The sequence below is a fragment of the Typopeltis vanoorti genome, chromosome 4 (assembly GCF_054136105.1).
Source record: "Typopeltis vanoorti isolate ZY-2024b chromosome 4, IOZ_Tvanoo_1.0, whole genome shotgun sequence".
In the NCBI taxonomy this organism is placed as follows: domain Eukaryota; kingdom Metazoa; phylum Arthropoda; class Arachnida; order Uropygi; family Thelyphonidae; genus Typopeltis; species Typopeltis vanoorti.
In genome coordinates this window covers 82,459,157-82,475,741 of record NC_143552.1, presented here as the reverse complement: position 1 = coordinate 82,475,741, position 16,585 = coordinate 82,459,157, and the positions used below count along the sequence as shown (strand labels likewise).

Here is a 16,585-nt window from a genome sequence, read left to right as displayed (position 1 = left end):
TGCACCTATTTATAAATCTGCTCCGTGTGATAATACAATGATTAGAGTTTTTTTTGTTTAGTATATCATATACGTTAATCATGGGATCTCAGAATAAGTGGTATTTAACGTATAAGTTTGCACATAAAGTTTGTATCATGCTGAATAAGTCATCAGTGAGATCTCATTACTTATAATTTCGCATAACTGTTGAAGTGAAACTGATTTTGGACCAAGCAATTCAAATCCCCCCCCTCTCATATTCCCAGTTTTAGAGAATGTATCAAGGGAGATCTGCAGAAGTGCATTTGCACAATATTGTATCTCCTGATGGAAGTACTGTTGGATTATTTTATTTTCTTCCTGATACGAATGTTATTTACTGTTTTCCTCATTATAAAAATCTCGACTGTCCAAGAATAAATAATTTCGGGTTACAGATGTTGCTAACAATTTCTAACGTTAATTAATTTCTAAAAAAATAGAAAAAGTTAATTAATTTCTAAAAAATGTCACCATAATCTGTCGTATAGTTTAGGTCCTAACGATCTCTCCATAAGGTCGTCGCACTTCATAATCAATAAAGAATAGATGACAATCAAATATTCCGGTAAAAAGAATTGTTCGTCTTTAACTTCTTGCTAAATTATCTACGTAATAAAAAAGTTGCTGTATTTTTATGGTCAAAAGAGGACATCCATTAAATGTTATTACATAAAACGGTGAAATCAAAAATTATCAACTAGTGTTTCTTTCAATGCACTTTTTTTGTACTTAAGTTATTACTTAAGGATCAATGCCTATTCTAGTACTGATCAAATATTTAGAAACAAAAACTTTTAAAAATTCTCTGATTTACAAAATAAATAAATAACATAATTATTTTTTTAAAAAAAGCTTCGGATTATTTTTGCTGTAGTCATAAGAAAATACGCCATCCTTGCTTAATATAATTTTTATTGCACCATCGTATAACTATTCGAAGCTCTGTAAGCGTTCTAAGTAATAAAATTTACTGGCATCTCATTCCAAATGTTCGTGCGTCATTCTCAAAACCTTGAGAATCATATTATAGTTACAATAGTAGTAAGGAAAGGAAAGGAGCCAGAAAAATCTGTCGCCAAGACTTCGACATTGATTACTATTAAATAGCCAGTATTGATAAACGTGCTACAGAGAGAGAGAGAGAGAGAGAATCGTGAACTAGAGAATGTTTTCTAGGCTTCCTGGATTTTTAACGGATGCAATACATCCGCTTATTAGCTAAAAATGTTGTTGAAATGCTTTCTAAACGAATATACTAGTCTTATCTTTTTCTATAACAGTTCTTCATTGGTAATACGAGTTATTAGACAAATAAAGCGTTTATGGAAGAAACAAATTCATTCTAAGATTGTTTGATATTCCTTTGTACGTTTGTAATATTGTCGTATAAATCTAATACGAGATTTTGTCACTAAATAATTGACCCTTGACGTTTGATTATTATTCTTTGTATTCTACAGATCTGCCACAAATTTCTATGTATATTTTAGAATACTGAAAAAAAAATTAAATACTTTTTGCGGTCACCGAACATTCTATAAGATTTATAGATATAGACCGAGACATCGTGTGTAACTTTTCCTTGAAAACGGTAACTAAAGTTCTTCATATAATGCAGCCGCTCTGGCTTTACTCCACTATAAATCCTTGAAGATGCAGTCAATCGCCTTTTTTTTTCTCATTATTTTCATCAAAGTACTCTGCTATTGAAGGAGAGCATGGCAAAGAGTTGCGATAAATCCATTTTACAAAGAATTTGTATTCATGCAAGTTTATACTTTTTGAAAGCATGGAAAACATTGTTCAGAATGATGGAAATAGCAAAATTTATTGGGCGATGGAGCTATCCCGTTTATCAACCAAAGGCAAATTTACTTTTAATATAAAATTACACTTAATATAAAATTTATATTATATTAAGGGTAGTTAAAAAAGACATACCGCTGGTACCGCTGTTTCAGAAGTTATTTTCATATAACTGAGGCTTCATTCTAAACACCTTTCTCATATTGCACGTTGTGACTCATGGAGTTCGGCTCCAAATATCTTGTCTAAAATCCTACCTTCTGAAATTGCACCGCCAGGTGTGTCGTTTTAACCACTCTTAATATCATCTCAATTTTACATTCTAAACACCTTTCTCATATTGCACGTTGTGACTCATGGAGTTCGGCTCCAAATATCTTGTCTAAAATCCTACCTTCTGAAATTGCACCGCCAGGTGTGTCGTTTTAACCACTCTTAATATCATCTCAATTTTATATTAAATGTAAACTTGCCTTTAGATGGTAAGCGGACAACATGAAACTAAGTTTTAGAAAATTACTGTATTGTTTAGAAATACTGGTTTTTTTATTTGTTTGTTTCTTACTTCACTGCTCTCGCTTACCAAATAACATTTTTGGATTCACATTTGAATGATGTAGGGTATAACTAATAGTTTGTTGAATTCAGTAAGGCAAATGGTGCCACATCATAAACTGTGACATAATATATGAAAGTTCAATATGACTTAGTATGAAAGTTCAGCAATAAAAAGACAAAGAGTATGAAAATAGGCTGAAGCACTGACAACATCAACTACATCCTGAATGGAGACTCCATGGATCAGATAAAGCTTTATTTTTATCTGATATACTTTTAGAAATTAGTCAAACACTGAAGTAATTCTCTACAAAACAATGTTCAAATCAATTTAACTTATGAATCTGAGATTCCATCCATTCACATCCCTAATATTTCTCAGACCACAGAAAAGACAATTCTGAGAAATATTAGGGATGTGAATGGATGGAATCAATGGCACAATCAGAATTTTTTATATCTGATCCACACATCAAAGGCCACAATACCTCTATCACATTAGTGCCGTGTGTAGGCAAGAGGAATAGAAGAAAGGAGGAATCTCTTCACATGAACCGGTTCCCCTTTCACAGCTTGAACAGCTGAATATTGTAATCGATGCGGAAGGCAGAGTGGAAGAGACTGTTCCAAAGAACAGAAGTAGATAAAATGGATAAGGAGGCAGTGAAGTTGGTTCGGTGAGTTTCAAGATGGACTGTGAAAGGGCGTTGATTAGCAGTGGCTGTTGTTTTAATGATTTTGGAGGAGAGTAGAGGAATAATAGTGGCCAATTCAGCAGAGCAGTGTCCATGAAAGTATCTGTCACAAGGGAGAAACTAAACATCTCTGAGAGAGGGATCATTAGTCAACTGGATTGCCCTTTTCTGTGTAGACTAGAGCACCCTTAGAAAGGAGTTTGGAGCACTACCCCAAATATGGATGCAATATTCCATGGCTGGGGGGATTTATGATTTGTATGGAGTTAGTAGCTGTCCGGTAGTGTCTTGTGTAAAAGTATACCAAGTTTTTTTGCCGGCTGCAGAAGCTATTTTGGATATCTCAGTATTATTGAAGGTAAGGGAGAAGGATAAGAAGAAGAAGAAGAAGTAGAAGAAGAAGAAGAAGAAGAGAGAGAGAGAGAGAGAGATGAAAAAAAGCGGATATTAGAAGGAACTTGACGTTGTTATCAGTCATGAATTTGGACGCAAAGTTAATCTGATAGTGTGATCACTTAAAAAGAATGGAAGAAGAATGGTTAGCAAAACAAATATTTTTTTCCAGTATGACAGGAAACAGACTCAGATTAAGACAACGATCATCCGGGTAGATTGATACAGTAAGAAGTGTCTTTGAAGACCGAAATATAAAATCTGATGATATTGCACATTATTGAAGTTCTGACAGATAACAGATTAATATGGAGAAAATTGTCGGTAGAAAGTTAGTAATGAATTAAAATTTTCATGTAGTACTGTTGCACTATACTTCTCCACCCACCCACCCCATCCATGAGGATACATGTTAGGAATTTGGTGATGATAATAATGATGTACTGGAGACCAATTCTAGAGCAAAGTAAGATTGGGTTGGGTTATTTGTAATTCCCGATTTCTTTCAGGAAAAAGCCTACCACTCCATATGAGACCCGCTACTTCACATTTATTTGAAATGCTCTTATATTTTTTCTTTCCGACCGATGAAGTGGGAAAATTCAGAGATCATGTGGAAATCAAATGACAACACAGAGTAGAATGTTAAAATAAAACGAATGCCGACACAGGATCAAGATCAAAACTTTGGGAAAAAAAACACAAAAAATAAGTAGATCGGAAGCTATCTGTAGCAGCTGCTACAATAAATGCAACAAAAGCTGTAATATGAGGTGTAAAATCGTCATATCGATACAGTGCAATCTGTTTGCTAGGCTTTGTGCATGCGGTCACCAGTAGGTTGAAATTAGCTGGTTCGAAGTATTAAATAGAGTAGAAGATGGAAGGTGCTGTTTTCATGCACGATTCAACATTCCGCTTTGGAATTATATATTTCTAATATTAAAAGTCATTCTTTCGGATTCCTATTTTTCCTATGCTGAAGGAATTCTGAATGCTGTAGCAATCGTTTTATATATCCTGCTACTCTTCTGCTCTTACTAAAAATACGTTTTTATTTTGGGCTCATATTATCATCTCTTCTATATATATATATATATAGAAACTTATAACAACCCTCCTCTTTCTCAATAAATGTTGATGAAATTATTTGAGGATCTTTATTATTCCAAAGCAATTAACACTACGAGTCCAGTGTATCCTATTCGATATGGGTTGTTGTCGTTGTTTGGAATGATGATCGAAGCAACTAATGAAATAATGCTAGTAGATCATGTGTTAATTTTATACGCTTCTCTTGCAGGTTTACTTGTTTTGCAGGATGAATAACCAGAGTTTCTTTTCATTCCATCTGGGAAGAAAAACCGGTTTTATAAGGTGAAAATATAATATGAGTATTGGTTGCTGGTGATGGTATCTAATAGTAAGAAATGGAAGTTGATAATCTATGATTAGTGGGTAAATTGGAAATAAAAAAAAGAAGGGACATTACTGTCTTGAAGTTAATATCGGCATGTTTAGCTAATATAAGTTTCAATGAATTCTTACATAATTGTGAGGATTCATTAGGTGGGGATAGGAATGGTGCCCTATTTCTAGCCCCATCTAAATTCGACAATTGACAGGAACTTGTGAGCAATATAAACCATAATTCTCGCTACATTATTACATTTTATTCTTTCCAACCATGGATGCTTCAGTTACAGTAACAACCACATGGATAATACAAATACATAAATAAATAATAAATAATGCATTTCACGTGTGTAAATGCTCAGTTTTGGCTACTCATGGTTTTACTAATATCATACCCAAGAAGTCTGTTTCAACCACCATTCCGTTTCACTGAATACTGCAAATTCAGTTTCTGACTTTTCTAGTATATCTGTGTCCATTTTATTGAAGCGGTGAGTGCTGTTTCATTGAATGAAAAAGCACACGCATCGCGATATAAAATTTCCTTCATGTTTGAGCTTACAAGAATAAGACAAACTGTATGAACTCTTGCAGATTTTAACATATCTATTATTCTCGGAATGTAAATGTTTTTCTTGGTATAAAGTTATAGTTGTGATTAATGTATGGTAAGTGCTTTTCATCGTCCAGTATGAGACGATCCTGCTTATTGAAAGTCTGGAGTGGCTTCAAAAAGCAGAATCCTTGGATTATCTAAGCCATGGCTCAATCGCAGTATTAATAAAACTCATTGGTTATTCCAAACGCGTGCTAGGAATATCTACCGTTTTCCATTATCTCGAATGGAAAGCAGTCCTTCCAAGTGGGGGGGGGCAATATTTTGTAGTAAATCTTCTTGGTGATATTTATGTTTTAAGCTTTGGTATGGCTTAAAATTTTCTTTCACCAGCATTAATGTAACTTTTTGCAGCCGATATTTCTCTAGTTAATACTAGCTTCATCAGCACTTTTTACCATAATAATGATATTTATGTTGTCTACTGCCTTCAATAGTTATAATTTAAAATAGAGATAATGAGGAGAAAAATGCCAGTGTACTGCTGTACACTAGCTTTTTACGTTACTGCTAAATTTGTAGACATTCGTACTCCTTGTGAAATAAGAACAGTCATGATGCACATCATTATTCACAATATTTTAATTATTAAAATATTGTGAATTTAAATTAATGTTTTTTTCACAGAAACAAAGCCAAATTATCCCTAGGTTTTTGGACGTTGATGCGAATATTAATGTAACATGTTAACATATAAACAAAGAGGAGGTTTATGTTTTTCTGAGTGTCAGAAATGTAAATACTTGTCAGAATCGTTACTCATTTTGCATGATTAATGGATAAAAAAGCACTGTAAATTTTTAACATCAAGTTTTAGGCATTTGTACAATTATATGGCTAGGTGCATTGAATGTTTACATTTTTATACTTTGAACAAAATAAGAAAACCGTAATCCCATTGTTTAGAGGAAAACACATTATCGGTCAACTAGACATCCTATACGTGGGTTAAGGAAAAAGCAGTGGCAAGCAGTTTATTTTTTCAGCGTTCAAAAGCAAGCGTTTCAGTTTCTCCAATTGCGTTGGTTTGGAAGACTCATGACAGATTCCGTTGTACGATTTCATGCATTCATACGTGAATGCATTCAATGGGGAAAGGACCTCCAGCACATATCTTCGCTTTCAACAAAATTTAGATGTAATGTTGAAAGAATAATTGACATTGCTGTATATTAACTACTATACCCAGCGAAATAGCAAACCGAGTTAAAATAAACTCGCAGTTATAGGAAACAAACAGCATCGCCCCCCCCAAGCTTTTCTATTCTTACAGAAGAGTCTGCATAATGGATAACCCTTACTTATTGGCCCCAGTGGTTAATGTGGCTTGTAATTTCCATTTAGTACAACCCAAATCAGGTCTCGTCGTAATGTATTAGATGTTGAATTGAAATGACTTCACGACTCGTGAAGATTCCTCATGCGTAAACTTTGTTCACTTGCAATTCGAATGAAGGATTAAGCAAAAATATAATTTCCTGGAAAGTTTAATTTACTTTGCGAACACATTTTAGATACTCATCAGAATAACCACACTTTACCTTCACTCGAACGCTGCGTTTATCTTAACCAAAAATGCTATTGTTCAGCTATAACTGCTGTTGGAGGCAATACCATTGAAGCCATCTACATGTCATATTCACAATTCCATTTCTCTCTCTCTCTCTCTCTCTCTATATATATATATATATATATATATATATATATATATATATATATATATATATATATATATATATATATATATCTGTCATCGTGTGAAGTTTTTTTTAGTCACAGTACTTCACTACAAAGAAGACTTTTTATAGCCATCTTCCTGAGCCAAACAATTGTATTTTTAACCAATTCGAAACAGATATGTAAACGGAACCGCCCAGCTAATTCCAAGAAACTAATAATGGAGAACCTTCATTACTTTCGATGTAAATAGAGACCTCTTTGTATCGGAATTCAGTGATTTTTAGTTGCTGATCTCACGAATTTAGCATAAAAGGTCATAATATCATTCACTCTATAAACTGAAATTCACATTCCTGTAATTATGCATTGCTTTCACTGTGCGCCATTCTTGGAAGCATTCCTGCACCATTTTCAGTAACCATGAGAGTAGGGGAGGACTTGTTTTACAGAAGGCCATGACAAAGAGAAGAATCGTGCGATCGTCCACTCTTCATTCGGCACAGAAGCTCACTTTTGCATGTTCCAATACAGGGATCTGTATGATAATCACTCAGATGATAGAAATGCCTAGAAGACGAAATAATTAAAGACATTAATGAGAGATCTCCAACAATTGATAGTTTAAGTCATTTACAGTATTTTAAAGTTAAATGCAAGATACTATTCAGTGGCGCACTCAGGATTTAATCTTGGAGGGGGACCGAGCACTCAAAATTTGATCTTGGGGGGGGGGGGCGAGTTGAGTAGACGATTTGAGAATACACAATACCCATTGTATACGAGCTATGACTGAGCATCTGCAGTGATCGCCAATACATGATACCCGTGATCTCCTCTCGCTCGGCTTGGGCAAACGAAGTAGCGCCTGAGCACTACTTAGTTCGCCTTGTTCACAGTGGCCAGGATTCCCGATAGCTATAGAGTATTCCCACCTTATTTGACTGATAATTTATAAGTAGCATAGAAATAGAAGACACGACACAACGTAAATTTAAAAAAAATGAATTTTAATTAGAAAAAGATTTTTGGAAATTTTTCTAGTGTTTTTTTCTTTTTCTTTTTTTTTTGGGGGGGGGGCAGTGCTCCTTGGCCCCCTCCCTGGGTGCACCAATGATACCATTACACAGAACAAAACATACTAAACAGAATAAAGCGTGGAACTAACAAATAACTTTAATGGAAAGATTCAAATTGAATTGTCATATCCCCACGTGTCCCATGGTCTGACATACGTCAGTTTACAGGCCGAAGTTACCCCTGTGAGAATGGCCAGTCCTCAGCAGAGTGCCAACGGCATCAAACGATTGGACCCCTTCTAATTACTAACCACGCTCAGACTTGCTTATGCTTATCGTTTCGCGTGAACCATTAGTAACAGAGACTCGACCAATCGACCAACCTTTAATGGAAAGATAAAAGGACATTAAACGAAGAGGGTTGGTAATTTTATATTTATGAACGATATTTCTTCACTTATTACCTGTACCCAAGAACTTTTATTCAGAAGGAAGATAAGTTCGATAGTGAAGTATTTAGACTAAAATTAGCCTGGATTTAATTAATAATTAAAAATTAATGGGTAGATGAAACTCTGAATATCAGCAGTCTTGATATGAAACTTGATGAAATTTTGGTTATTGGACAATATTAACTAAGATTTATTTATTAAATTATTCAACTAAAATCAAACGCTAAATTTATATGGTAAGCAATTTAAAAAAGCCAGCAAAGGTTGGTCGATTGGTAGAGCTCTACTACTAATGGCTCAAAAAGTTAAGCAAGTTTGAGCGCGGTTAGTAGTTGGAAAGAGTTCAATCGTTTGATGCGGTTGGCACACTTCCCCCTCCCCCCTCGATGAGTCTTCGGACCTCTCTGGAGGTGTCGCATAATAATAAAACAATAGCAATTACAAAATTGATTTCCTGTTAATTAACGAGTTATTACAAAGGTTGTTGCAGTTTGTTAAAAAAATACAATAAAATAAATAAACAAATAAATTATCACAGAGTACGTAAGATTTATATTAGGCCTGTCTGGCCCAATTTCGACATTTTTCAAAACGCAACCTGTCCTCAATTAGAGAATATGATCAACACTTGTACGATTTAAATACCGTATTTCCTTTAAATAACGAATAACTTATCCATAAATTTAATTCTTTATGAAAGGAAAAAAAAAACTACTATGGATTACACCACCAGCAGATTACTTGTGGATAAACTTGACTTGACTTGGTCATGAACTTGACTGCAGACTGATTAGGTATATGAAACGATTTTTATAAAGAGTTTCAATCTACTTGACTCACAGGTTGAGAAATACCGGTTTCTGTGAACCAAAATTCACGTTTCCTTCGAGAAGTTAAACTACGTTCATTAATAAAGCGGATGTCCAAAGTTATTTGTACTTATATTACTTGAAGAAACTAAAAGCTAATAGCATATAAATAGGATCCTGACACCTGACAATTTCCTATTTATTTATTTATTTTGGTAAACAGTGAATGTGCATCATTTCCAGTGATGAAAGAATGGTGTAATTTCTACTCTTCTAAATGGTAAGGCTTCATAGGAACTGTTTTTGAATGGTCATTGGCTTTAGACATTTATTAGTTGGCAGTATATTATTAAAAAATTGACTGCCTAACCTGTAAAATGTTTGGAATAATTCGTCGTCTTTTTGGAACCTCTTTATGAGATTGTCCCAGTCCTCTGGAAGAAGGCTGCTCATTCCATAGGCTTCACGGGCGAAATATTCCTTTCTCCAGACCGGTTTATTAGCTAGATTAGCGTCTGTGAGGTTGAGGTAATATGTCTCGTGATCCAGAACTATCTGCAAATGAAAAGAAGATGTTGTATTCCATGGAGCATCAGAATCACAAATATACATTTTGTATTTTTAATATTTTTACATAATCCAGAAACCCTGTTCCAGTGACCAAATGTAGAACGTTTTCAAATCACTTCAGGCCTCCAATTCAGCTGGTCTCATACTGGGATATGAAGCTCATCTTCTACCTAAAGATATTAGCAATCCCCATGACGGGATTTGGTGTTGATTCGGTATGATATCGACTCAGCCAATCAACCCGGCTGATGAAAAATCTGATTATAATGAATAGTCAACTGATCAGAATTTATTTTCCCATTTTTCCCCATGTTTGAATTGTGAAATTAGGATAAGTAATGCTAAAGAAATTTATCAGGCTTGTAAAGATTATATTAAATTAGCATGCGTTTTCTTGTTGAGTGTTTAGTTTATACATTTCTTGTTAGAACTATAAGACATTTATAGTAGTATCTAATAGATACTAATATAAGTGTTGTGCTTACTTGTATTAGAGTTTATCTAATCTTTAATTCTTATGTTTAAGGATTAAACGAAAAGTGTCTACTTTTGTGGTTTAACTATTGCTGTATAGTCACGTTATCTTTTATACACTCTCATTAAAAATACATAAAAAAATTACGGCTGTAACTCCGGATACGATATGGTCATGAGATTTAGTCTTTTTCTATCCAACTACCTATTCGGGATAGTATCCAACATTTGTCTCATAGTATCTTCAGAATGTGCATGTGTGTGTGGGGGGGGGGGGTAGAAAATGATATCAGGACGTTCAAGCTGGGAGAACGTAAGTTTCTAACATCGTCAGCAGAATACAATTTATTATTTTCTTCTGCTGACAAAAATAGCGGTAGCACTTCTGTTTAAGTGCACATCACCCACGTGTTCGTTTGGAGTGAACCTCTTTTAAAGAGTTGACATATTCACTGGGTCACGTAGAACCCTGAATTTTACAATCGTGCCTGTTTACGCTAACCGAGATGTGGTGTCTAAAAATACAACTCCGTTGAGAAAATTTTTATGATCTTTTCACATATTCTCATATCGAATTCGAAACGACTTATTCATGGTTCGTTGGTTTTCCAGTCGAATCCTCAATTGCAACTCAACTTATAGCTGATAGCACTTTTTAAGCACCTTGTGTACATTTGACTGAGAAATGCCCAACCCCAAATTTGCACTGGTATTGGAGTTCTACGGACTTCATCAAAGTGACTCACTAACACGCTGAAGGTTTTTTTTTTTTTTTTTTTTAGTTCTCTTCCGTCTCCGGTAGACTTACATTTCTCAGCACTGCTAGTTTTTTTTTGTTTTTTTTGTTGTTTGTTTTTTCATTGTTAATACCATCGGTTGATGCATTTGTCACCAGGTGGAATAGCCTGATAGACTGGCTTAAATTATTATACATGAATCTGACTCAAAATCTTACGTTTTGAGTCAGATTCGTTTTGAGTCTATGTTTTGTTTTAGGTTAGGTCAGTGGTTCTCAAACTTTTTTTTACCTCTGAGCTCCACCTGACAAGAGAAAACACTGTCATCCCCCCCGCCGGTTTCTTTATCAAAATAGAAGTCATACTAAGTTTGATATTCAGTTTTATTCGGTTTATTTTGCGTTTTTTACATACTGTTTAACAGTTTTTGACACAAAATAATTAAAGTATCACAATATTAGGCCTACAATAAAAATTAGTTTTAACACTTGCAATTAACCAAAATATGTATTGGTTTTTAAATGTCTCTTTAATTTGTTAGGTTTCATACTATCTGCAGCTAAAATTCTTACACAGATTACATATGGCGGACGTTCTTCATCATTGATTACAGTTTTCGTAAAGCCTAGTGATAAATAGTTCTCATCATACCTTCTTGTTTTCACACCTCGAGTAGCGTCATTCCCACCACTAGTTAAAAGAGCACTGGTATCTTCATTTCTACTACTATTCAGGAAACGCTTCATGACCAATTGTTCATAATCAAGTCAACTTTAAGAGGTAAACAAATCAGCACAATCCGAACTATCAACACTGCCTCTGGCACACGCGTTTTATAAGCACGAGTGAAGAAAATAATTATTAGTTATTTTGAAATTCATGATAATTAAAACCTGTATCGTCAAAAGTTTTTCTTTCTGTATTTTTATTTGTTGTTATTTTTAAAACTGATTTAGGGCAGTTTTAAGTTTTATCTGTAGGAAAGTATGCCGCGTTCTTTTTCAAGCTATTCGCCCCCCCCCCCCCCTTGGGGTCGCGCTCCACAATTTGAGAACCACTGGTTTAGGTAATTATCAAAAACTTTGAAAATTATTTGCATTTTAAAACCGGATTTTGTTTTGTATAAATTGTTATTGCTGAAATGGAACAACATGAATTTCTTTCAACGTTTTTATGTACAGTACAAAAAAGAACGATAGCGTAACTTACCCGTGAACTACCAGGATAGTTACCATCTACAGTATATATCCTATAACTGGGATTTACTCCTTCGTAGCTCGTCACGCTAGGTCCGATGTAGGCGATACTGGTAGGTCGAGCTAGCGTGTCTGGGTCATAAAACACTTCAAATTCGTCCATGTGACTGTGACCGAAAAACTGAGCCGTGATGGTCTGTTCATATCTAGGTGATAAATCCGTTACGAGCTGTTAATTTTACATTTGTGCATTGCAAATGTTTCAATACATTTATTCACACCAGCTGTTCTTAATATTTACAGCGTCAGAAAATACAACCAAAAAAGTAATAGGTCATTATCTAGTTAAAAGACTAGATAATAACCTATCTTTGTGAATCACAAGATTTGTATATTATCAATATTAAACATTAATCCAAGCATAATTCAGGTTGAAGATTTGTTGCCTTTGAAATAAACATAAAAAATAGTGAATTTAAGTTACGTTTTTCGATGATTTGAAGAATGTGCTTAAAATATATCTGCTCTCTTGGTGTATTTTATAAATGAGAGAGAGAGAGAGAGAGAGATGCGCATTTTTATCCAAAGGTGCAATTTTAGTATAGTTGAATTTTAGATAGTAGTTGCTCGTGCATATTTTGCATTTATTGTAACCAAATGGGTACCAAATGGCAGGTTTTAATACAAGATAAATAGGCTAGATAGGGTCATCTTAAGCATGTAAATACACGGGTTTCCATAAATTAAGGAACAAAAAGAAAAATCACGATAACTCAGAAATTGTATGATGAATTTTTATGGAATTCGGTGAAAAGCAGTATTATATAAGATTTGAGAGAAATACCCACAAAAAATTGTAAATAAATAGTTTAATTCAGTAACAAATGGCTACATTAACACAATGGTCAAAAAAGAGGTGCGAAAATGACGTTCTCAAAAGTGCCTCGATAACAAATACGGTCACCCCTCATAGCAATATAGCGCTCACAACGATGTTTCATACTGTTTATAATGGTGTCCACGAGGTCAGTGTAATAACTACCATTGATCCCGCAAAGCTTTCCTAAATTACTCAAAGTTTTGGGGAAGTGGGCTTAAGAGCGGCAAGACGTTTATCTAGATCAGTGTTTCTCAAACTTCAGATATTCGTGTACCCCTTCTTAAATTTTCATTATTACCAAGTACCATACTTATCAAAATAATGATAATAATAATAATAAATAAATAAAATAAATAAAAAATACATTTCATTGTAAATGTCTATTTTATTTTAATTTAGATGTACATGTAAACAAAAAATATAATTTATTGTTAATAGAACAAAATTTATAAAGATACTGTAAATTTTTACTTAATTTAAATAATTTATCATCAATGAGAGGTGTGTGAAATTGCTTATGGTGGGATAAAATTTCAGCAAATGGCTCTATCGTTGTTAATTTCAATCTCAGATGCGGTTCGAGATCTATAATACGATTCCTCTTCTTCGTCTTAATATCTACAAGGGCCGAAAATCCAACTTCGCACAGATATGAACTTGGAAATGGAAAAATAAACCTTGGAGCTTTATTTGTTATTATTTTTTGTGTTATTTGGAAATATTGGAAATGGGGCATGATTTAGAGTTTTTTTTTTGACTCCAATGAGGAGTTGTCATAAGCTGTTATGTGAGTCATCAGTTAGATGGTGTAACCCAACACATAGTGTCCGAGATCAATTGTAGTTGAAATTATTCAAAGATGAAAACTTGGCGTTTTAAACAAATCCAAATGATAATCAGAAACTGATGGGAAAAGGATAGAGAAGTGCTGAAGAGCATGCTTTCTTCAATCGTACATCAATGTATTCACTTTTAATAGGAATTCAAAGCATCAACAGCTAAAGAAGTCTGTCCCATAATATTTCTATATTAATCATATACCACAGAAACGGCGTGCAAGCCAAACAGTGCTCGTTAAGTTTTACCTGTTGATTCTCGTGAATAGACAGTAGAGCACTTGAAAGCTGTAGTGTGCAGTGACACGTCTTGATACGCTCTTAAAATCAGAGAAGTCTGCAGATATCGCAACTCTCGGATAACTTTATTTACAAGAGTGTATTATGCCATCTGTTAAGTGTAGTGGAGTAGGACTTGTAACGCGGAAAAATGAACACCAAACTCTATACTGCTGATATTCTGGACAATTATGCATTGCCAGTTTATGCATGTTGCTTGTTTCTTGCCTATGAAATTCATTGTTGTTATTCTATAGATCTTTTTAAATTGTCAGTTATCCTAAAGATGGCCTTTGTTCTGAAAGATCGGAATATTTGGTTATTTAGGATTAGTAATAAACGTTCTTGTTGAACACTAATACTGCTGTGGTTTAACAAATCTTTATTTAATTTCTAGTATGGAGACCACATGCTTCTAAACATAAACAGATTTATTAAAATGAACAATATAATTCGACAAGTTTCGTAAACGTTGGACTTACATCATCTACACACAACGGATGTCATAAGAACTTCATCACTACTACATATAAACAGAGTGACTAAAATAATAATAATAATAACAATAATAATAATAATAATTAAACGCTGTATTAACTAGTGTGCACGTTCGAACAATGCTAGTTGTCGCTGTCATGTTCTGTAGCATAAAGCATACCATATCACAGTTCCGCCGTTGTTAAATTTTTAAAATGCAGTCAAACTTGATCAAACGTCATGTGCCTGGGTGTTCTTGTAGTTAACAAATTTTAATAGTGATCCTAACTGGAAAGTTCTGATAAACACCTAAAACAAAAATGATATTAAAGCAATTGTTTTGTTAGCAAAACAATTCGAAATGATTATACGAGGGGAGGGGGGGGGGGTTGGAAAGCTCTGATAAACACCTAGAACAAAAATGACATTAAAGCAACTGATACAACCACAAGAAAAAACATACGAGGATTTAAGAATATAAAAACATAAGTTACCTTCATAACTGCTACTAGTGTTCTTTCTTGTGGTTGTATCAGTTGCTTTGATGTCATTTTTGTTCTAGGTGTTTATCAGAGCTTTCCAAACTCCCCCCCCCTCTCCCCTCGTATAATCATTTCGAATTGTTTTGTTAACAAAATCGGAATTATAACGGGAAAAAAACTCTTTCACCTTGAACTTAAGAGTGCTTTAAGAATGAAAATGTTACATATAACGTATCTAGATAATAAAATAAACATAATCTTAGCAGTTATTATAACTGTTGCAATCACAAAGTTCGAAATCGAGTTTTTGTTTGTCGATAATACTTCCGTTGTTTTCGCAAGAACAAAGAAACTCTGTAGAATGGTGGTACTTTTGCGAAAAGAAAAGAAAGAACGAGGAGTGCATCAAGAATTTATTGTGCATTTCTGGTGTTAACCTTAAAATTAGACGAAACAATATATGACTAGAATGCAAAAGTCAGAAAGAATATGTGACACTACATTTTTTTTAATACAGTCAAATTTTCGCATGCATGATTGTTAAAATGACCAAATGAAAATGAGGCAAAACAAAGCTATGAATGATGTCACTCTAGACTCTATTAGAAACACACCTTTCTTATAATTGTTTGCGATACCTTTCTTACTTGTTTAAAATTATATTAGTTATCAGAAAATCTGTCATAAACATAACATTTTGCTCACCCCCATTTGCCTTTTCTTTACCTACCTATGAACAATGCGGTAGTAATTTCGACTCCAAACCTGTAGGCAGTCATTATGGCCCGGTGGAATGTGTCCAATGATGTGCACCTGTACAATAAAAAAAAAGCTAAATGTCAGTAAACAAGATTTAATAATGTTCTGTTATTTAGTCATATTGGTTAATAAAAAGTATTATCAGCAAAGCAATATCTGTGTTACATAGTATTCATTTTATCATCGAATATGGATGTGAAATAATGTACTCCTTCTTATACGAGGGTAAGAAACATACTTTCAAATAGCAGAATTAATACCACTGGTTGTTTTTCTGTGCTTCTTTTCTAATTTTGTTTGGTTTACCTTAATAAAAGATGCTTTTGAAAAGAGTGACTCAGACTTTTCAAGCATTTGAACCTATCCTAGAGTTCATTTGAAACTTTCATCTGCGATTCATATTGAGAAAACATCACTATTCTCATGTGAA

At 34.0% G+C, this 16,585-nt stretch overlaps 2 protein-coding genes across 4 annotated transcripts in view; one reads left to right on the top strand and one right to left on the bottom strand.

Annotated features, from left to right (window-relative positions):
• LOC150107453 (protein tyrosine phosphatase type IVA 1-like) overlaps nt 1-16,585 on the top strand; it is a 185,211-nt gene that overhangs the window by 19,431 nt on the left and 149,195 nt on the right. The gene's annotated exons all lie outside the window — the stretch shown is intronic.
• Nucleotides 7,182-16,585, bottom strand: part of LOC150107454 (sphingomyelin phosphodiesterase-like) — a 41,251-nt gene continuing 31,847 nt past the window's right edge. For all 3 annotated transcript variants that reach the window (XM_090391303.1, XM_090391305.1, XM_090391304.1), the window contains exons 10-13: nt 16,127-16,209; nt 12,456-12,648; nt 9,836-10,020; nt 7,182-7,755 (exon numbers count right to left, since the gene is read on the bottom strand). In XM_090391303.1, the coding sequence (XP_090247429.1) occupies nt 7,632-7,755; nt 9,836-10,020; nt 12,456-12,648; nt 16,127-16,209 (585 nt within the window). In that variant the 3' untranslated portion in view covers nt 7,182-7,631. The remainder of the gene's footprint in view (nt 7,756-9,835; nt 10,021-12,455; nt 12,649-16,126; nt 16,210-16,585) is intronic.